The sequence below is a fragment of the Silurus meridionalis genome, chromosome 10 (assembly GCF_014805685.1).
Source record: "Silurus meridionalis isolate SWU-2019-XX chromosome 10, ASM1480568v1, whole genome shotgun sequence".
In the NCBI taxonomy this organism is placed as follows: Eukaryota; Metazoa; Chordata; class Actinopteri; order Siluriformes; family Siluridae; genus Silurus; species Silurus meridionalis.
Window position 1 is genome coordinate 4,997,239 of NC_060893.1, and position 22,955 is coordinate 5,020,193.

General features: G+C 37.0%; 1 protein-coding gene across 1 annotated transcript in view; it reads right to left on the bottom strand.

The window, feature by feature from the left end:
• The window catches only part of kcnq1.2 (potassium voltage-gated channel, KQT-like subfamily, member 1.2), a 147,348-nt gene that overhangs the window by 101,690 nt on the left and 22,703 nt on the right, over positions 1-22,955 (bottom strand). Inside the window, exon 12 of the mRNA XM_046858676.1 lies at positions 19,992-20,103. Coding sequence (XP_046714632.1) covers positions 19,992-20,103 — 112 coding nt within the window. The remainder of the gene's footprint in view (positions 1-19,991; positions 20,104-22,955) is intronic.

Below are 22,955 nucleotides of genomic sequence, written 5' to 3' on the forward strand. Positions count from 1 at the left end.
GTGTTGTGGTGCTTAGGGACAGCATGTGGTATTCAACTGAATACCCAGACAAAATGAGTTTTATGCAAACAAAGGGAACGGTTACACAAGAAAAAATTCAATGCATCTTGCAAATACATGATGCATCGAATGCATTAAATGCATCATGTTAATGCATCCCCCCATCATCATACCAGAGCTGAATCTATATTATATAACCTGTATTACTGTATTATACTATATATCAATATATTTGATCATCATATCTATTTTATTTTTATACCATTCTATTATTATTGAATATATTTTCTCATATATTATTTTTATTTAATGCACCATTTCCGAGTAGCCGATCAGGTTCACATTTCACTGAAAGTTGTATTCTGCATATAACTATGTTTGTGACAAATAAAAATCTTGCATCAGTGTTGCGAGGAAAGCCCAATATGATTTGGAGCAAAAAATATTCTTTCATCAGTACATAAATATCCCTGGTCATGTCTTAACTGCACTTCGATTGTATCTTTTAACATTAAAATAGAATTACGACATTGTTCCGAATAGAAATGTTAAAATATACCAAGAAAATCAATACAAACATTGAAAGTTGAGAATGAGGGTGATCATAATGCCAGTCTAAATACTCATTACTTTAGCCTGTAGTCGCTTTATCAGTACAAAAACCCCTAGAGGTTGGGGGACTCCTTTTGCACATCGGTTCTAAACTGCCCTCGTCCCCCACCCTAGACACCTGTGTTTAAAAAAGAGCCTTTGTCCAGCCTGGCTTAATTTGATCTGACGCTCCCCCACACATGTGGAACAGCTCAGTGGCCCTCATAACCTTAGCTGATTATAGCTGGAGCTCGGAGTGTGCCATTAGACTCTCCCAAAATGGGAGTGTGTCGAGGGAGTGCGTGTTAAGCGATGCCTTTCGTGAGCAAGTATGTCTCTTCGTACGGGAAAAATGGAGCTCCACCTCCACTCATTTTTACTTTCGTGATAAAGCAGGAGGAGGTGAAGGGAAGCACGCCGAGACGAGAACGTGGCAAAGGTCGGGTTGCGTCGGCGCAGCTCGCTTACACGACCCTCCTCCACCCCCAAACCCCCCACCTGAGGAGCCTTGGAGATTACTTTTACTTTGCAATGGCCAGATTTATCAAAATATTTTCACATGCTAAATTCTTGACCCGCCAATGCCAGTGACGTGACAAACAGTTTCAGGGCTTGCGATGTATCAATGAATCACTGTTTTTCTAACTGTTCTAATAGGCAATAAATCAAATGTATAAACAGATGCTTCAGTTAAGCAGCGCTGTTACATTCACCTCATGGGAATGATTAGCCAATAGTACAGGAGGAAACTGTTACTCTTCTGGAAGACAACGAAGCCAGTAAGTTTAAAGGAAATGTGTTATGACTTACTTATCAGAATTATACAGTGAGTTTTCAACTTGTGTGTTTTAGTTTTATTGAGTTATCAGGTGTCCTGAACAAAAATGTCAACCGAACTACTTCCTACTTAAACACAATTTATAAAACTAATCTAAATCTACTCTAGATAAAAAAAAACCTCAATCTAATAATCGATTATAACAACTCTAATACATCAATCTACATACAGCTTCATTCCAGTCTTATGACCTTAAGCTGATTTAAAATGAACGCAAATCATGAAAACTTTTTTTTTTTTCATTCAGGGACACAATTTATAAAAAATAATCTAAATCTACTCTACATAAAGAAAATCTAAATCTAATACAATAAATTAAAATCTACATAGAGTTTCATTCCAGTCTTTTGACTTTAAGGCCATTTTAAATCAACACAAATCATGAAACTCACACACTCTAGTCAATCTATTTAGTTTAATAATAATAATAATAATATATATATATATATATATATATATATATATATATATATATATATATATATATATATATTTTTTTTTTTTTTTTTTTCTTTTTTTCTTTTCTGATTATTTTAATTAACTTATGCTCTAAGCATGATTAAATTCTTCTGTGGCTGCATCTGATTAACTAACATGCTCAATCATTAACCGCCTTGTTGTGCAAAGATTTGACCTTCTGATCAGAAATCCCAAAACATTTGGTCCAAATGTAATCATAATAATCTCCAAAATTCAGGAGAAAATGTATCCAGATTATTGCTCATTTACCCACAAGGCTGTTAGTAATTAGTATGTAGTCAGGTACTGATGTAGGTGAGATGAGGAGGTCTGGGGTGCAGTCAGCGCTCCAAGTCATCCCTAAGGTGTTTATTAAGGGTGAGGTCAAAGCTTTATATCTAGCCATTGGACATCTTTTGCTTCAACCCATGGAAAGTTTGGGTCACCTAGTTTAAGTATAGGTTTTACATCCAAAGACATTATATACAATTGTGTGCCTTCAACCTTGTTGTAACTTTTTGGGGAGGAACCACACATGGCTGGAAACGTCAGGTGTCCCAATACATTTTTCCATATTGTGTATTTACATTACATTAGCAGACATGTAGTGTCCCGTCTCCCTGTCTTTCCTCTACTCCTGCTATCATGTTGGCTTTGACAGTCTTGGCCTATATGCTTCACCTCATCAACACACACCGAAACTCTGCACCTCCTCCTCCTTCACTACTGGGAGTTTGCTCAGGGCATGTTCAAAACAGAGCCGGAGCCAAGTACTACAGCAGCACACTAACGGACACACACACACACACACACACACACACACACACACACACACACACACACACACAAGCGTCCGGATCTTACATTGTGATCAAAATTCAGCCTGCAATTATTATGAGATCTTTAACAAAACGATACTGGACCGTGTGGATTACAGTTTTTCTCAGTTGCTTTGGAGCGTTTCTGAGATCAAATCAAATTCCCAAAACTACTTGTTCAAAATCCACATCATTTAGTCACTTGTGCACATAAAAACTTTTCTTGTTGCTTTGATCAAATTGCGAATGCGTTGGTACATTCCTTTAATTGATTGTGTCTCTGCGGTTTCCTACATTATCAATTGTTTGTCATGGTGATCAAAATATATTATAGTGGTTTCACCTGAACAGTCTAGACCCCCAAAACATCTCGGCATCAGTTCATTGAATAAGTCCTTGAACGCAAAATAGTTAAACAAGTTGTCATCGTCTGTCATCTAAAATTTCTATCCAACGTTTTTTTTTCTGTAAATGTGTCTTAAATTGATGAATTGTGCAAAATAATCTTCAATGCCAATGAAACAGTTCATTGGCATCCGATCAACCAATGATCAACTAGTTCTCTAAAATAGGTCAAAGTTTGAATCTTGTAAACCTTCGATTGATGACAGAGCAAAACACAGAATTACAATTTCTAAATAAAGAAACGAACGAACACTATTACAGTACAGTAAAAGTGTGCATCCTGTCTGGTCTCTTGCAATCAATATAAATCCGATATGCAATTAAATAAATACATTTGTGCTGCTGAAATTCATAGATGCCAAACAGAAGAACTGCAACTTTGTGCATTTTCAATCATCGTAATCCAAACCGTAGTTTACATCAAGAAATACTGAAACCGTGTGCCGACATACTGACAACATGACTAAACATGTTGACGGTCTTGTTTATGCACAATGACAAAAGGGACTTTTCATTCTGATGGCAATAAGATATTGACACAAATACTTACTTTTGAGAGATGAACTAAGGATTTTACAAAAAGTAAAGGCATTTGCAAGAAATCCAATGTATTGTGCTGTTTGTACACATAGTTTTGAGAAATGCACTGACTGGTTTGCAAATATTAAGGATGATTCGAGAAAACACTCCATAGCAACTGAGAAAAACTGTAAGCGAGGCAGGGACATTTGTGGTTAGTGATTGGAAGCACATTTGCTTCGAAGTGCAACAATGTGTGTTTAGGGATTTTTTTTTTTTTTTTTTTTGGGGGGACTGGGGGTCTTTGGGATTCTGTTGCAAACTTGGCCAACAAATGTCCAAACACATGTATCCCACGTGCCAAAGAGACAGCTTTCACAAACAGCGTGTTTTCATGCTTGGGCTAATCAGAACGACAAAGCACAGAGATCGAAGATGTAAAAAAAATCAAGAAAAAAAAAAAAAAAAAAAGAGAGAGGGGAAAGAAAAAGAGAGCGAGCGTGAGGATGTAGTTCGACACCAGTGTATCGCTCCAGATGGGAATCTGAACATTTTCTCTGAGTGACTGATGGATTTTCGCAGTATTTTCACTGAACAAATGGCATCTAATGTATTACATTTCTCAGCATCCTTTTCCTTTAGTTCCTACTAAAAAGCAATAAAGAACATGGGCCCTTTATCAGTTTATACAAAAGAGGAAAAACTGTTTTCTTATAATAATGTAATAATTTTGCATCTTTTGACTTTATCCATAAGCACTATTGAAACTCGTGTCCCAGAATAAAGTCCAGATGCTCCAGTGTTCTAATAATGTAGAGGATACCAGTGGGCTTTGGACTGACCCGCAGCATAAAGCGTAAAGCTCACATTGCACTAATGCAGGAGCTTTTCCTCATACCGACAGCTGAGATTAGCTGTTCCTCAAATCCACCTGATGCTCAGGAGACAAGCTGAAAATGGTTACGGAATAAAAAGCTTTTTTCGTTACGAGACGTTTAGGACCATATAATAAGTGCAAAGTGTCCCTTATTATTATTTATTAACCCGACGGACGGAAAGAGGGGGAAGAAAAGAGAGTAGAAATGCTCGAAGACAAAATACACTCACTCAACAAAGAGAAGAAAGAAACTATTTTTTTCCAAACTCCAATCCAGGAGTAGTGGTGCATATTGATGTTTTTTTTTTTTTGAGGTTTTTTTTTTTTTTTTTTTGTCTGACAGAAAGACTACTACAGCAAGTCCCATTAGAGCAGAACTACATTCAAGATTGAGGTCTGTGTGCCAGATATGGGGGTGGAAAGTAAGAGAAAAGGGGAAAAGGCTTTCCAGGGGTGAGACCGACGGGGCACACACACTCCTCTCTGGCACTGGAAAACACTTGACAGCACTGTTTCCACTTTTGCTAGTCTGTTTCCTCTGCTTCAGGGCGAACGTTTTGAAATGGGCTCTATAGCAAATAAATATGCTACTCCGAGCTGGAGTGAAATCAGTGTGTGTGTGTGTGTGTGTGTGTGTGTGTGTGTGTGTGTGTGTGTGTGCACGTACATGCGCGTACGTGCGCATGTGTTAGCATGTATGCACAGACAAATGCTGCTACAGCACAACCTGCTGGTTAATTTCCACAACAAAAATGGTGTAAACTACTTTTTTTATTGGTGCATTTCGATAATTCAGTATAACTGCTATTAGTCCATGGAAACTCGCTTCGTTTAATATCACTGGCACACTTTGCTCACTGCAGCCGAAAGCAGATGTGAAAGTGATTTAGTAACATAAACATACATGACCCAGACGTCTGGCGCTGACCAATCGCACAAAACCCATCTATGTTTCTCCACAGTAGGCCGATAGAGAGCGGCGCATTAGAGACGGCAAGGCCGCGATTGCTGCACTCGAGATGACCCAATTATCGGCTTAAAAAAGGTCAAAAGCAGATCCTTAGGGGCTGCGTAATAACTTTAAATGGGTTCCTTGGATATGTATGATTGTAACTGGTCCTTTTACTTTGTTCTTTTATCTGAATGAATATTTCTGCAATGGATGCGAAATGAACAGTTGGTTAAAAAAAATGGCCAAACAGCAATTCTATGGATTTATGCTACACATGCTGGACATCTGACCATCTTATAAGTACATCGCCTTCCATATTGTGTCTTCATTTGCTGTTATAATTAACCTCCACTCTTCTGGGAAGATGTGCCACAAGATTTTGGAGTGTAATAGTGCAGATTTGTGCTCATTCAGCTACAAGGACTTTTGGTAAAATCAAGGTGAGGTGCATTAAGCATTCCAACTCATTTTAAAAGTGTTCAGTAGGGTTGAGGATTCTAGATCAGAATTCTATAGCAGGAAATCTTTCCAGATTTCTTTTGGGTTTTGGGTCTACTAGTACAAGTCAAGGAAAATAATTTCATGCAACTAAATTTAAAGACATCCTGTACCCCAACATTGTGGTAACAGTTTGAGAACCGCATATGGACAGAAAAGTCAGGTATCCCAATACTTTTGTGCATCTAGTGTATCTGTGATTATAAATCACTTACATATATCTGCAGGCATACCAGAATTTATTTGATGTCCAAATTTCTTAAATGGAAATTTCCAGTACATTTTTTTTGTGGACAAAACCACCTCTGTATCAATTTTTCCAAACCTTTTTAAATATTACTTTACAAAGTCAATATTTCGTTGTAGACTCATTCATCTTTCCTGCTTTCTCTTTATTTAGGCTGAATAAAGGTACCGTTTTCTATTCCTATTTACCACAAACATACAGTTCAGCGCTAGTTCAACAGCAAGCAGAACATTTTGAGAGGAATAAATGATGGAAGAAACTCCTGACTCGAACTCGCAACAACGTCTATGGCTTTATTTGCATTCGGTTTTTAAATAATTGAAAAGAAGATTTGAGCTCATGATAATTTTAATAGAAATCAGTGTTTGACTCATTAATATCATTCTATTTATAGATCGGTGTGATGAAAGTAACATTAGAGTCTTTTCACATAAACTGAGTTGATTAAGCAAAGAGTCTTGTGACAAAAATTATATTAACATCATAGCCATAATAAATCGTAGTACTTTGGATACTTAAGTACATTTAAATACCAATACTTTTGTACTTTCACTTAAGTGAATGTGTAAAGAAAGCACTATTACTGGAGTCATATTTTACAGATTGTATCTCTACTAGTACAAGTACACGGTTTGTGTACTTCGTCCACCACTGGAGGAAATTTTCAAAATTTATTCGGAACCAAGGAAATAAATCTCTTCAGCAAGAATATGGAAAGCGCTCTATCCGTTCTATCAGACCGGTTCATTATTGCGCAGCCACGAGTGCGTTACGAATCAATCAATCTGCTGCTTGCCGTCTCTGCTTTTGTCTTGTCTTTGATTGTGTTTAAAGACGTCTTGCTGCGATGCCCCTGCTCATGAGGCACACAGGAAATGGAGTGATGCCTTCTTTGAGGCCCACTACCAAAGCTTATTGTGCAACGCTGATCTAGGATCAGTTCTCTCCGTGTTAAAAAAAAAAAAAAAGTTTGGGGGATTTCAGGAAAATAGTAATCTGTAGACAAAAAAAAAACAAGGCAGGGACTTTTCTCTTTAATCATGCTTTAGCGATTCCGCTGCCTTTGCTGGTCAGAGGGATCTTACACGACTCAGCAGGGTGTCCAGTCTTATATGCCGTTTCTAAAAGCCCGCAGCATACTGATTCAAAAGCATTCCTTAACAAACACTAACATCCTACACTGGTGTAGAAGGTTCCTATAATAATATGGTCACTTTTAGAGATGTAAGATTCGTTGAATTCTTGGCTTGTCGTAAGTTTTATGGGGGCATTGTAAAAAAGGAGTTGACCTTATATTTCAGTCAGGCTGTATTTGACAAGCCGATATATATATATATGTGTGTGTGTGTGTGAAAAAGTATTCATTTGAAATGCCATTGCAAAAAACTATTATAAGGCTGCTGACTCACAGAAGCCATTAAGTTGCTTTGCTGCCTGATAAATGCATGTGGTCGAGGTTGAGGGAGGGGGAGCCCTGCTTTTCAACACCCAGTGAGACTTATTTCGAAACATTATAAGTGCCACTTAGAGCCAAAGCCCCTGGGAGAGTCCCAACTAGGGCAGTATGGACCTGATTAAGGCCAGAGTGTGGGCAGAAAGGGCAGTTCTTGCGTGGATTTGATTTGAATAATTCATACAGCATTCATATCGCTCTTACTATCTATGCAGCGAGACTGAAGGTCACATCTGTGGCTGCTGCAGAACAGAGCAAAGCGTTTTTTTTTCTTCATTATTATAATTAGGTACAGATAAATCAAATGAGATATAATGCCGGCAAAGAAATAAAGAAAGCGCCTAAGACTCCGTGTTTTGCTTTTCTATCCTCAGTTCCAGTCAACTTTCCTCCTTTATCAACTCAACCAAAGGCTTGCGTCGTCTCACGCAATGACTCACTGACACTCACTTACTCATGCTGATATACTCCTTCAAACAGACAGACACTCGAATGTGCAGTGGTGGAATCTGTGATGACTGGATTCATTTTGTCCTTAGGTCACGAGCACAGTTTGAGTTGGTTTTTTTGCTCTCATTTTAGAAGGACTTCAAGGATAATGTTCTCTAATCATCTCGGGGCAGCATGACATGAGACAGGGAGCCGGGAGTGATTGGTCAAACATTTTCCCTGAACTATCCATCATACTGTAGCTTTATCTGATAGGGAATCATGGGATTAAAAAAAACAAAACACAGCAAAAGATTGAGCTTTTAATGGTCTTAAAAGAAAATGAGCATGAATGAAACAAGTGCAAACGCAGGCTCTCCTGTGCTGCCATTTGATTGGAGTGAAATTTGTGCTGCCGTTTGCTTGGAGTGAACTTTTTGGGGTTGAATGTATAATTTATGTCTGGATTCACAAGTTTTTTCAGATGAAGCTTATCAACATTGACCATGAGTGTTTTGTTTTGTTGTTTTTTTTTAGCAAAAATCTGTCTCACAAGACTTAAACATTTAAAGAAACAACAACAAAAAAAAAAGCTATTTCATATTAAAAAGCTTCATATTTCACTATTTGGGGCTTGGCCCCTTTTTTTACCCTCTAGTGTAAATATGCACAAGCATGAAGCACATTCCTTATGTCCAGAGTACCAGTGATATGTGATATTAGGTCTTGAAGATAATCATAGACAGAATACAGAAAATAAAGGGTAAAACACACACACACACACACACACACACACACACACACACACACACACAGGACTAAAAAGTAATAACAGTCTTCTTGCTTGGAAAGGCAGAGTCCTGCAGTAGCTGCCACACACAAAATCAAACTACGCTTGTAGAAAACCTGAGACCGAAAGCTTGATAAAAAGTATATTTTTTGAGTCGGAGTCAAGACCTCAGCATTCTAGAACCAGTTAAACTGAGTGTAAATTTATTTGGGCTGGCCGTTATATGTATTACAAAGTACAGACTTGGTTCTAAAGTCTTATTCCAGTCCACACTCCTAGACTAACATCCCTCTCTCTGCTCTGAACACAAAGAGGTGTTCATTCGCTCCAGGTGTGTCCTGTGCTGCAGTCAGCAGGAGAGCGAACAAGACCTGGGAGGGATCCTTTACTCCTGGGTCTGCGTGTGTGCGCAAATTTATATAGATATATAAAAGAAACTGAGGCCGAAGTGATTCACATCTCGATGCATAACCAATAATATGATACATTGCAGATATGATGCAATTTGATCCAATTTTGATTTGATTCAACACATTGTGATTCGTTGCAATATGATGCAATGGAAGAAATATGATGCTGTGAAATTCATTAGGGTACAGTTCGCTTGTATATCGTTGTTTCAACAGACAGCAAATCATAATTTTTTTAAATGCCATGCAAAAAATAAAAAATAAAACAAAACCAGATGTTTTTTTCCTGTTGTTTCCAGGAAGATGCAGCTCTACCTCTGCCATGTTAATCTGTATTCTATGTAACTCTAAGGACACATATTCACGTAGCAGCAGCGGTGCTGAGAGAACGGAGGAGAAACCGATCTACATATAAAATACTGGTCGCAAATTATTGTTCACTTTTTAAAAAATAAAAGTATAGTGTATCTACTATAGTATAGAATGCTATATAAATAAATCAGCAAATATGTTCAAAACAATGCATCACGATGCAAATGTCAACTTGTATCCATTGCACACTTTTTTAAAATCAATGCATCACATATTAAATTTTTATGCCGATGCACAAATGCGTAAAATTCACTACTGACATAAACCTTTATGACCATTATGAACTTTAATGAGCAATTTTCTGATTGGCAAAAACCAGAACCGAAGCTGAACAGAATGTCCCAATAGTTTATTCATTAACATTTAGTAGGATGTAAATATGTTTTTGAGATAAATTATTGAAAATGGACATATTTCTGTTTGTGAACTAAATAAAAGTCAGTAAATATGCATGTTTTTTTTTTACAGTAACACAGGTCAGGTAATATGGTTTAATTACAACCATAAAGTTCATAGTTTTAACTAATGGAGAAAATAATGTTATTGAAAAAGGTATATTTTTATCTTAAAAAATGTTTTCTGTCTCTCTCTCGCTCTCTCTCTCTCGCTTTCAGCAGGTTGTTCTTTACACCCAAGCCCACCTGAACAAACCCATATTAAAGCCTTCATATCATGCTACCTGAACCCAATCCCTCTGCAGCCGGTGCAGAGTTAGAACAGATAAACACACCACATCGAGAGCTAGGAACCAGAGCTGAGAGAGCGGGAGGGGTCTGGTATTTATACAGGTGCATTGGAAACTAACATGGACCAAAGAAACACCTTTGAAGGAGAGAATGAAGAACCCATTCAATTTTTGTGCTTTCTCAGAGCAAAGGCTGGAAATAGCTCAAACAACATGTAAAAAAAAAAAAAACTTAAATAAATAAGTATGGCACTTCTGAAATGATTTATCTGGCAAGCATGTTAACATGACGAGACTTTACTATTCCAACCCAAAGTTCATTTTTATATGGTCCTGTAACATGCTTATCTGGCTGTACGTTTGGCCCTTAATGAACTCACCCAGAGCGAGTTCATTCAACCGAATGAAAGAAAAACAAAAGAAAGCAGATACACCGGCAGGAGGGAAAGCGAGCTGGAGGGAAACTTTCATCACTTTCATCATGTTCAGTGTGGTGTGAGTGAGATTGATTCTGGATTTCGCTGAACACTTTTTTCCCCATTAGGATTTCTGTTTACTCAACCTACTAATTAAAATCAGCTATTAAAATTATATAAAAGAAAACAAATCAAATGTGCTGCCAATCACAAACTCCACCAATATAATACGGAAAAAAACGCAACAGATTACTCTCAGCTCAGTGCTAAGATAATGCAAGGAATTCTTCAAAACGTTTAGAACAAACAAAAACCTACCATCGATGTCAGTTTGCAGGAACAGGTTACAAAAACATCAATTTCCTGAGTATCTTTTTGCTTTCCAATTCCTGACAGATTTGTCATGACATAGCGTCGAAACAATTAGAGTGAAATCGGCACCCAGAGCATGACAGCGAAGCCGTTTATAACAGACATGGAGGGTTGGGGAGAAGAGTTGTCAACAGTGTGAACCCTTAATGTGAAATTGAGATAGATAGATAGATAGATAGATAGATAGATAGATAGATAGATAGATAGATAGATAGATAGATAGATAGATAGATAGATAGATAGATAGATACAAACAGACAGACAGACAGACAGACAGACAGACAGACAGACAGACAGACAGACAGACAGACAGACAGACAGATAGATAGATAGATAGATAGATAGATAGATAGATAGATAGATAGACAGACAGACAGATAGATAGATAGACAGACAGACAGACAGACAGACAGACAGACAGACACAGACAGACACAGACAGACAGACAGACAGACAGACAGACAGACAGACAGATAGATAGATAGATAGATAGATAGATAGATAGATAGATAGATAGATAGATAGATAGATAGATAGATAGATAGATAGATAAATGTGGGATATAAAAATGTACAATATGAAATATGTACCGTTTATGTGTAACTGTACAAGGTTCTATTCTATTCTATTCAATTATCATATCATATCGATATAGTGTATAGTTCAGTAGCGTGATGGTAGATGGAAAAAATCAGCTTAACCTGCTGTTTCCAGTGCACATGTTCCTGTATCTCCTTCTGAATAGAAGGTGGTTAAACAGTTTGTAACTGGGATGTGAGGAGTTTGTGATGATGCTGTGAGCTCTGCACAGACATCCGCTGTGGTGATGGTAATATGCACTAGGGGTGATATTTGGAGTTGATTAGACTCCAAACTATTTACTCTTGACTGCTGACTGAGAGGCGGTTCAGCTCCAGTCACTTGCCTCTGGGCAGGAGAAGTAAAGATCCTGAGTAAAGATACCATGCATGTGCTAATCTGTATGGTGGATTTAATTATGATAAAAGCGGAACAATAAACTACGTCAATTTTTCTTGAAAGGACCAATGAATCTGGGATTTCGTTGCATACATGAATGAAGTCGTGTATGGAAGTAAGTCTCTGGTAGACTAAAAGAGCATCTGGCCTAGGCGTAGGTTTTTGTACTGATTGTAACCTAACATGTGCTCTCAATATGTTCTCTCAGATCCCATGTACTCTTCAGGCTCATGCCTGACGCCATGGAAAGTGTGGAGGTTGGTCAAACGGAACACACTGGAAGGATTTGAGTCCCATAGAGAAGTAAAGGAGAAAAATGTGTGCATCCTTTAGCTAGAGGAGGTAAAGACTGCAATCATGTCGGTTATTGGTACAGTATGCATTGAATCTACCAATTTCCTGTATTAACTCTTCCGCTTGTCTGTTAGTTTGCGGATGGTAACCAGATGAGAGACTGAAGTCAAGGTTACAGAAGCACAGTACTACTGTCTCCTGCACACACTCACCCCTGAAATGAGTATTTGCGACTAACAGGTGCGTTTCTGGTGCATTTGCTTTGCCACAAATCTAAATTAACAACAAAAGGCAGGAATATTTGATCTTCTTGGTCAGTTTCAAGACTTTTGAAAGAGGTAAATTAATCAGTAAATATGCTTTGTTCCAGGGTTGTGGATAAACCAGAGGTTGTTCAGTACTGACGCAGAGTGTAAATAAGTGTAATAAAAATGTTATTTGTATGAATTAGGGCTGGCAGTTGCATGCCATACAGTTGGCATTTGCATCACAATGCACGATTTTTAACATATTTACATCAGTAAAACAAAGATTTATTTATATTTAATTATTAGAAGATGCCCTATACCTTTTGTACTTAGTGCCCAATAATTTGTGGCCAATATTTGATATGTAGATAGATTTCTACTTGCTAAACAGTTTCTCAAGCACTTTCTCTCGGCGCCACTGCTGCTACGTGAATATGACGTATCGCAACACTATGGAGACCGAGGCGTGTCCTGAGAGTCACATAGAATACAGATTAACGTGGCAGAGGTAGAACTGCATCTTTCTTTAGACAGAACAGGAAAATAACTTCTAGTTTTATTTAATCTTTTCGATAGCTGCTTCATATGTATGTTTAATTCATCGTATCATTGGCAATGCATAGACATGCAACTCGCATCGGCCTCAAATACGGAGATGCACATCCCAAGTATGAATGCTTTAATAATTTATATTCAACGGAAAAATAATATCCTAATAATAAGTTTTTCCTTTTCTGTTAGTTTAGTATGATTTGTCAAATGTCAAATACTAGTTTTGACTTTCTGGCTTCTAAAAAACTACTCCGGCTTCTAACAAACTACAGTATATAGCTTTGCAGATGTCAGAGGCTTAAAATCTTATCATTTCTGATAGCCAGTTCGAATGAATTGGATGAGTGAGACTTTAAGGTTATCAGCCTTGAAATGTCCTTTTCAGGTCAGCCTCTTTACAGTCACATTCTGCAGTGATTGTGCTGCAGCTGGTTGCATTCTCAAAAGAAGGTGATTATCCTTGGTTTTGATTTAAACAGATGTAATCCGTTTTAGCTGCTGCTTTGTTGGAATGAAGGTCTGCACCCGCAATAGCCAAAAACCTTCATTAACCTTTAGCTTGTTCAGACTGCCACCAGATTTTTTTTTTTTATTTCTAATAAACATGCAGCATTACCATATTCAGATATTCAGAGAATAACCTGGTGCTTCAAGAAAGCCTTCACATTTGCCTGCAGACCCATAATCTTTTTCAGGTAGGGCTACACAAGGCTTCCATGTTTATTAAATGAATTGGGCATGTTATTTTTTGTGTAAAATGGCCTATACTTAATGGACAAAAGTATTGGGACACTTGACTTTTCCAGCTACATGTGGTTCTTCTTCAAACTGTTATAGATAGAGCTCTGACCTATAAACTTTATTTATATATATATATATATATATATATATATATATATATATATATATATATATATATATATATATATATATATATATATATATATATATATATATATATATATATATATATATATATATATATATACGTATATATATATATATATATATATATATATACGTATATATATATATATATATATATATATATATATATATATATATATATATATATATACACACACAAATTGCACAGAAGGGAATGAATAAGTGTATGACAGATATTGACGGAAGTACAGATGAAAGTAATTCAGTGTAATTTGTCCATAAAGTGTCCATGTGCTGGTATAGGGTGACATAAAGTGACACAGTGCTATTCCAGTCCACAATTAAAGTGACAGTCCAAAATTAAAGTAATATTTCAATAGTGCAAAAATAATTGTGCAGCGAAGGAAAAGTGAGACGGTGTTTCCTGGTCTAGACACAGAAAGCTCCTCCTCATTCTCTCTGTGTTTGCCTTCAAGGATTGGAGATGCTTCCCTGAAAGCAACAGAGAAAAAAGGCCATTGTTGGGATGGCTGAGGTCCTTCACAATCTTCCTGGCCCTGCTCTGGAACGGCGTGCTGTAGCTGTAGCTGTCCTGTAGGTCAGGGAGCTCGGTGCGGATGGCATGGTATGTTCAGCTGACCGCACCACCCTGCCTCATTGTTGTTGGAGCACATGATGGAGCACACTACGCCTAGATAGGTGGTCCTCTCTGGGAGCGTAGCGTATGCATAGACATGCACACACAATGCGGGCATAATTATGATTATTATTATGATAATTATTATTAATATCATTATTATATGGATAGATAACATCCTTATCTTCCATATATAATATTTCAAGGGACCAAGTTGCATGACCAGAAGAAGGACTAACATAAAGTGTATATGAACCATATGAACACCTGTGGTGGGCCATGCATTTCACACCTAGGGCTTCAGTGGTGTCCTATCTAAATCAATCTACCTCTTCCTACCATTATTATGACACCACGGCTATAGAAACCATTAATATTTTACAGAAATGCAGTGAGAATGAATGGCATTACTAAAGAAAGAAGCCCAGTTAAGGCAATTCAGTAAGTCTCTTTTCACCGCAAGAACAACTGCTACGCCCTAATTTTTTCAGAACAGCGATAAAATCTTTATGAATATATTTGAGCTTGTGTACTTTGCAACAGATGCATTTTGATAGCTCTAACCATCCATTGAAAGGACTAGCTCTGACACCTGTGAGCGGGCCTTTGAGTACGCAAATCACAGTCTGATTGTTTCAACAGCTTCAAGCAACATAGATTTTTTGATAAACTGTGTTGTGCTGGCCTTCAAGAAATATGTAATGTGATGGCTGAAATCTGATCGGATAGAAACTCGTATACAGAGAAACGCTATGAAATTAAGAGTATAGACTATTTTGAATAATTTAATACATATTCATGGACAAAAATATATTTAAAAAGTAAGTCAGTAATTCTGATAGAGTTTAGGTCAGCAGAGAAGACTTTGCTGGTCCTGACACAAAATCAAGAAGAATAGCAACTATTAATAGTAATAGTAATATCTATTATTATCATCATGCACAATATCAAGGTGTGTGTAGACTGGCTGGACTGTATGAGTATCTCCAAGAGACATTGAGACAGTTGCTCAGAAACAGTATGTGAAAGACGTATGTGAAAGTATGTGAACAGTATGTGAAAGACGATGTATTGTTTTATCAGCAAGACAAAATAGAAACACAATGATGTACAGTGAAATGTTAACAGTGAGACACCAAGTACATTCACTAACACATAAACAGCGGAAAAAAACAGACCCTATGAAAGACTGGAAAGATGTTTTATGTAATGTCGATTTGTAAATAATTTCCATGGACTCCACCTCAGCGGATAATCTAATTTCTAACATATTATTTATAGGCCTACAGCACTATTTTTTGAGTTATTGTGCTTTAAATTAAACCAAATTAAAATCATGTGATTAGTCATATTGTCCGATTTAAGCCAGCTGGCAACTCAATTTCCAGCAACCATCACAACCCACAATATGGTCCACAAGCTGCTTTCTGAAACTGCTCCTTTTCTCATATATAGTGCAATGTATAAGGTGTTGGCCATTTTGTAGTGGTGTCCGAATGAACAACTTCATTCCCTGCATTCGCTCACTCATTTGTACCCACAATGCACTCTGATTTCAAGCACATATCTGATGTACACTCTTTATAGACTATTTGAAAGAAAACAATGTTCTGTACGTAATACTGTACAATTACAACATAATAATTCACATACTTGTATGTTATACATAAATATTTTTATTTTCTGTTGTTTTATTCAAAGGTAATACTTACGGTAAAAACTTATGGTAATGCGTTTTTAATCATTTTTCATTTTTAATTAGTTTTACAGTTATCATATTTTTACATAATGAAAATAATGGTGAACAAACATGACAGACATAACCTACAGTTTTATGGTGGTTTTTATGCAGATATTAATACAGAGTAAGTGTAACATTTATGACCACGACTGCTTCTACTCTCTGACGCATGATATTTGTGTCAAAGTCTGAATTTGCTTGTGAATCTTCATTTCCTTTTTACTATATAGTGCTTTTTCTATAGAGCAGTACAATAAATATACTAGTTATAGCTACTAGATAAGTGCAGGTGTGCCTAATTACACACAAACGCACATATACACACAAATATTTCCTTGCGACATCGTTTTAGAAAAACAACACTAGAAAAAAGTCTATGTATCCATGTTAAACTCAATGAGGTGTTTTCTATTTCCTCCAAAAGATCTAGCTTTTTTTGAATTTGTAAATACTTTATCACAAGATACGTTTGTGGTCATATTGCCCAAGTCTACAAACTCAGCTTTACAGGCCAAAGTAGACCACATATAACGTTAAACTTTGTAACAGAAATAGAACTGCTACACCAAAGAAAAATGTCCCCTCTCTTCACACCCTTAATCCTCTTTTAGTAACACTGGTCTAACAGTTCTCACACAAATCATTAACACCTCCAACTCTGTGTAGATACAACACTCAGAATGGCTTCTGCCTGCCAGTGAGGTCTCGGTTAAACAGATCTACAGTTCAAGTGCAGAATATGACTTTAAAAGACATGCAGTGGTAATAAATACAACTTAATCTGATGTAAAGAGTACCTGGAAATCACACTTGAGTAAAACTATAGATACCTTACTGCAAAACCTTCTCTATAACAAGTTAAAAAGCACCAATTCCAATAAGACTTGAGAAAAACTCTTAGAGTATCTGATTTGAACAGGTCTTGAGTATTTGAGTCATATTGAAGTTGAGGCTCAAAGATGCACAAGTCCTCAACAACAAGACACGTGTTTATGCACAGCCAAAAACAGTTGAATTGTGAGGTTTTGTTTCCTAAAATACAAATCAAACTGTAGACCACAACGCTGCATTAACCAAAATCAACACAACAGCCTCTTCAACATGCCAGAATGAAACGAAGATAAAAACAAGTCAGTCAAAAAAGGTCAATGTAGTTAGGCAATCTTTTAAAAAGGGATCTTCAGAATAATTAAATGACAGTATAATTTCAAAAGTAGAAGAAAATAAAATTAAAGTAAATAATTCAACATAAATTTAATATTCACAGTTGACTGTGATGTGATGCACTTTTCAGTTTTCAGGCGTATTATTTTTATTCAACTTCAACAAAAGCTGGTTCTCAAAGTTTTCGAATTTATTCGCTCAGGCATTGAATCCTTAGTGTAGTTGAATAGAGAGTAAATTTGATCATATATGTACAGGTAGTCGTCGACTTACGACCATGATTGGTTCCGACAGACCGGTCGTAACACGATTTGGTCGTAAGTAGAGTAGGCTATATGTACAGTACTGTGAAATGATGTTATAAAAATCTTTAAGTAGTATTTTATCATCATTTTCTTTCATTATTGGTTAACTGTATATATATATCATAATTTTCTTTGTTCATTTTATGCCATTTGTATCATCTCTACACCATTTTGTTTCTTATTTTTACATTCGTCAGGTTTGTTACTGCGAGTAACTATGGATGCGCCGCGGCTAGCGATTGTGGTCGTAAAGTCGAATGGTCGTAAACTGCATAGGTCGTAAGTCGACGACTACCTGTAGTGCATGGCATAATTATAAGAAAAGAAGAAAAGCATGCACCACATTGCTGGAATGTACATATTCACCTAACAGGCTTCCGTTTTAGCGTTAAGATGCCGTTTAACACAGAATTTAAAAAATGCAGATGAAATGGAAGTGAAAATATCTGATGCAATTGGACAATAGTAAGGCCTCGCTTATCAAATAACGACTTCTCAGTGAAATGAAAGTGATAAGACTGGCTACGAGAAGTGTGCAAATGAACATGAAAATGGAAAATGTGGCATATAATTTTTTAGTCAGAACTTTCAGATGTACTCGCATTCAGTAATGGATAAAGACTTGTACTTCTTACTCTCACAACTATATTTAGTATTTATTTTTTATTAGTTCCTCAATAATTATTTAATTAATAACCTTCTTTGCCATGAATAATAATAATAATAATAATAAGTATATTTAACATATTAGTGGTTAAATATTCTATCACACTGCCTTTATTGCTTGAGCTTTTACAGCATATAATGTTCAGTTTGTTCAGTGTGTGTGTGTGGTGGGGAAGTGGTGGATGGGGGGGGGGGGGGGGGTGTTATGGGACAACGTTTTCACCTGACTTAAATAGATTGAGGTTATCACACTTGACTTGCACTGTAGGCTACTATTTAGTAAAGGTTTAGAGTGACACTGTAATGACCAGTTGAAAATGTTGCAGTCTAGCAGCAGATGTTATTTCTTCAACTGTATTTAAAGTAATTCATTACGTTAAAGGGCTGACAGTTTTCTGCAAACGTTTCTCCTCCAAACACTATAACACTGAATTAGAAAAAAAATTCTATTTCTCCGAAAATACAGAAATGAGCATTTCAAAGAAATTTCTAATGTGTGAAACATAATTATTATATCCATAATCCATAACCGCCCCTCCCTTCTTCTTCTTTAAGGCTGACAATGTACCTTGCGATAGAATTTTCTTTGGTACATCATACAGTACACACATTATCTAGCCTGTTCGCTATAAATTGTTTAGTCTTTTGCAATTATTTGCTATAAAAAAGATCTTGTACTATATTAAACCTGTCCAATTTGGCAATCCTGTTATGAACTGCTCTGTCTGCTAAATAATTCCACGAACATGGGCAGCACCTTTCCTGTCCCAATGGAACAATTTTTGCACCAAGGCCTCTTGGGACGATACCACAGTACTATGGAAGCTCAAAACAGTTAAGTAATATTTTCAATTAAATAAAATGTAATTAAGAAGATAGTTGAATTTGTTACAAACATTTTTTATATAACTACCCCTAAGGAGTAAAATAACATACCCACCCACACCTTTACACCATTTCAGGGCAAACAGTAGTTCAATAGGCCTCATCTCACATACCTAGAAGACTTAGAAGCATCAAACCCAAAAGTATTAGCACCCATTTTTGAAGGAAATAAAGCAGTTCACACATGGGAAGACAGGCTGTATAGACTCTCCACATAATGCAGGTATCAGTTAGCATACCAGTTGCATAGCTTTAGCCTTGGTGAATGCATTTCTTTCTTGCACCTCACAACAGAGTGCACTAAAAGCCCATTACTCTGGATTCTGAAGTACTTAACACATCACTGAACCCTGAGAGCAGGAAAGTGCTTTAGGAGGACCCTGTATACAAGGGCACGTAATTAATGGGCCACATTCAGTGTGCGGACCTGGGCGGATATATGCGTCGACGAATGAATGATTCGAATTCATGGTGGATAATGCAGGAAGTACTGCGTACTCACTGTGAAGCATCTGTCACCATGGGGAGTGGGATATATTCACTGGCGAAGTCCATGTCTTCCACTAGACTGCTGGTGCGCGAGATATCAGGAGGTCCATCTAACTTTTTTCGAACTGTAAGAAAATAAAAAACAATTTGAAAGCAAAGGGAAACAAATTCTAATAAACTTGATAAATTACTGAGACAATCAACGGAATAAAGTAAGAGAGGGAAATGCAGTTGACGATACCTGGAGAAGGAGGACATGTAAAATTAAAAGAAGACCATGAGTGCTGGCGGTCTGTGGGCATGCATAAGAAAATGCAAAGCACAGACACAAAAACACACACAAAATACAAGCAATTGAAATACATCAGAAGAAAATATTTTTCCATTTACACAAAGAGCAACATTACTTATCAAAACACACGATATTGGTGGAAATTACTATTAACTACATTTACTGCATTCGGAAGCAACTAGAGCATATCTAGAGCAACTTACAATTGATACTAATTTATACAACTGAGCAAATGAAAAGTGCTCAAGTGCCTAGCAGTGGCATGTTGGGATTTGAACTTCATGACCTCCTGATCCTAATATTGTAGTCCCTGAGCTACCTTTTTTCAACTAGGATCCAGATGTAGGTTTGAAACCAAATAACAGCAGGGAAAAAAGTGAAATTGAGTTAGGAGTAGGCGTTTCCTTTCCTGGTTGCCAAAGTAACTTTTACCAGTGGAAATCAGGTCGCATGCACTCTACTGTTGTCACTCTGGTTGGCTCTATATTTGCATAAAGATTATTAGAAATGCACACCAACATTTCAGTCTGAGCCACCAACAATAGTTCTCACTTAGGTTGGCCTCTAAGAGTTTGTTTTCTCAACGCGAATGTGACATACACTATATGGACAAATCTTTGTAGACGCTCTAATATTAGATTCATATGTGCTTTTTGAACATCCTATTCCACATTTAGTCCCCATTTTGCTGTTACTGTAACCTCCACTCTTCTGGGAAGATATTCCACTAGATTTTAAAGATTTGTGATCATTCAGCCACAAGGGTGTGTTAGTAAATCAGGTGCTGTTGTAGGTGATATGAGGAGGCCTGGGGTGCAGTCAGTGTTCACATTCATCCCAAAGAATTTTAATCGGGTTGAGGTCAGAGCTCTATAGAAGGAGATCTTCCACTCCATATCTTAATGGAGCTCACTTCCCACACAGGGGCATTGTCATCCTGGAACAGATATGGGTCTTCTAGTTCAGGCAAAATTCTATCATATCCAAAGACATCCTATGCAATTGTGTGCCTCCAATTTTGTGGTAACTATTTGTAAAAAAAAATATATGCCTGGAAAAGTCAGGAGTCTCAATACTTTAGTCTTTATAGTGTAGATTTATTCTTACAAACTGAAAACTGCTCTGTGTGGTTATGAGTTTTTAAACAAGCTATTGAAACTACTGAAGGGGTCCTTGAATGCAAAAAAAGTTTAAAAACCGTTCCAATTATAGCGCTAGTGCTAAATTGAATGTACCGTTTCATTAAAAAAGTATTTGCCGGATGTTTCATTTGGAAATAAAAACTCTAGGCCACTAGGCTTGGAGCTGGTGGATAATCACATAATCGTCAGAGTAATACAGTTGGCACATGAAAGAAAGGGAAAAACAAACAGAGGCAGAAAGGATAAGGAAACATGCTGAATGAGTGGGTGAGAGAATAATAGGGGAAAAAGAAAACAACTCATTTTTATTAATAGCTCCCCAGTTTTGCACAAACACATTGGGTTATGTAGGGCCCCCGCCAATCCAAACAAACACAGTGCCTGGTGACAGCAGGGTCCTGGAGCCACAACCCCATTCAGAGATTCTCTCAGACCACCGGAGCAGATTGATAACGCCGAGATAAGCGGATGTTGAGCAAACTCGACCATGACTGAGTCGGATTTCTGAACACTGATGGTCCACAGATGCTGTTATATTGCAACACTGTTATATTGCTGTTCTTCATTGGCTGAACATATTAGAAAACTATCTATCTATCTATCTATCTATCTATCTATCTATCTATCTATCTATCTATCTATCTATCTATCTATCTATCTATCTCTGTCTGTCTGTCGTTTATCTGTCTGTCTGTCCATCTATCTATTTATCTGTTTGTTTGTGTCTATCTATCTATCTATCTATCTATCTATCTATCTATCTATCTATCTATCTATCTATCTATCTATCTATCTGTCCGTCCGTCCGTCCGTCTGTCTGTGTTTATCTATTTATCTGTTTGTTGGTGTCTGTCTGTCTGTCTGTCTGTCTGTCTGTCTGTATGTCTGCCTATCTATCTATCTATCTATCTATCTATCTATCTATCTATCTATCTATCTATCTATCTATCCGTCCGTCTGTCTGTCTGTGTTTATCTATTTATCTGTTTGTTGGTGTCTGTCTGTCTGTCTGTCTGTCTGTCTGTCTGTCTGTCTGTCTGTCTGTCTGTCTGTATGTCTGCCTATCTATCTATCTATCTATCTATCCGCCTGTCTGTCTGTGTTTATCTATTTATCTGTTTGTTGGTGTCTGTCTGTCTGTCTGTCTGTCTGTCTGTCTGTCTGTATGTATGTCTGCCTATCTATCTATCTATCTATCTATCTATCTATCTATCTATCTATCTATCTATCTATCTATCTATCTATACACAGTGAGGAGGCAATCAAACCTCACGCTATTAAAGAAAAACTCAGAGTTGTTGCTGCTGATGTACTTTGTTGTAGCTTATATGTAATACAATCACCCATAAAATCGCCTAGAAATTATGTCTGTACATGACGCTAGCTGCCACTGATGGGTTCCCGAGCCCCTGACCAAGCTTCCTCACAAGCTGGGATATGCGTAGAAAGAATTTCTGTGTCCTGTTAAACAGGTATATAAGCAGTGGTGGACAGTAACAAACTAAATGTAATTCATTACTGTACTAAAGTATCTTTTTCATGT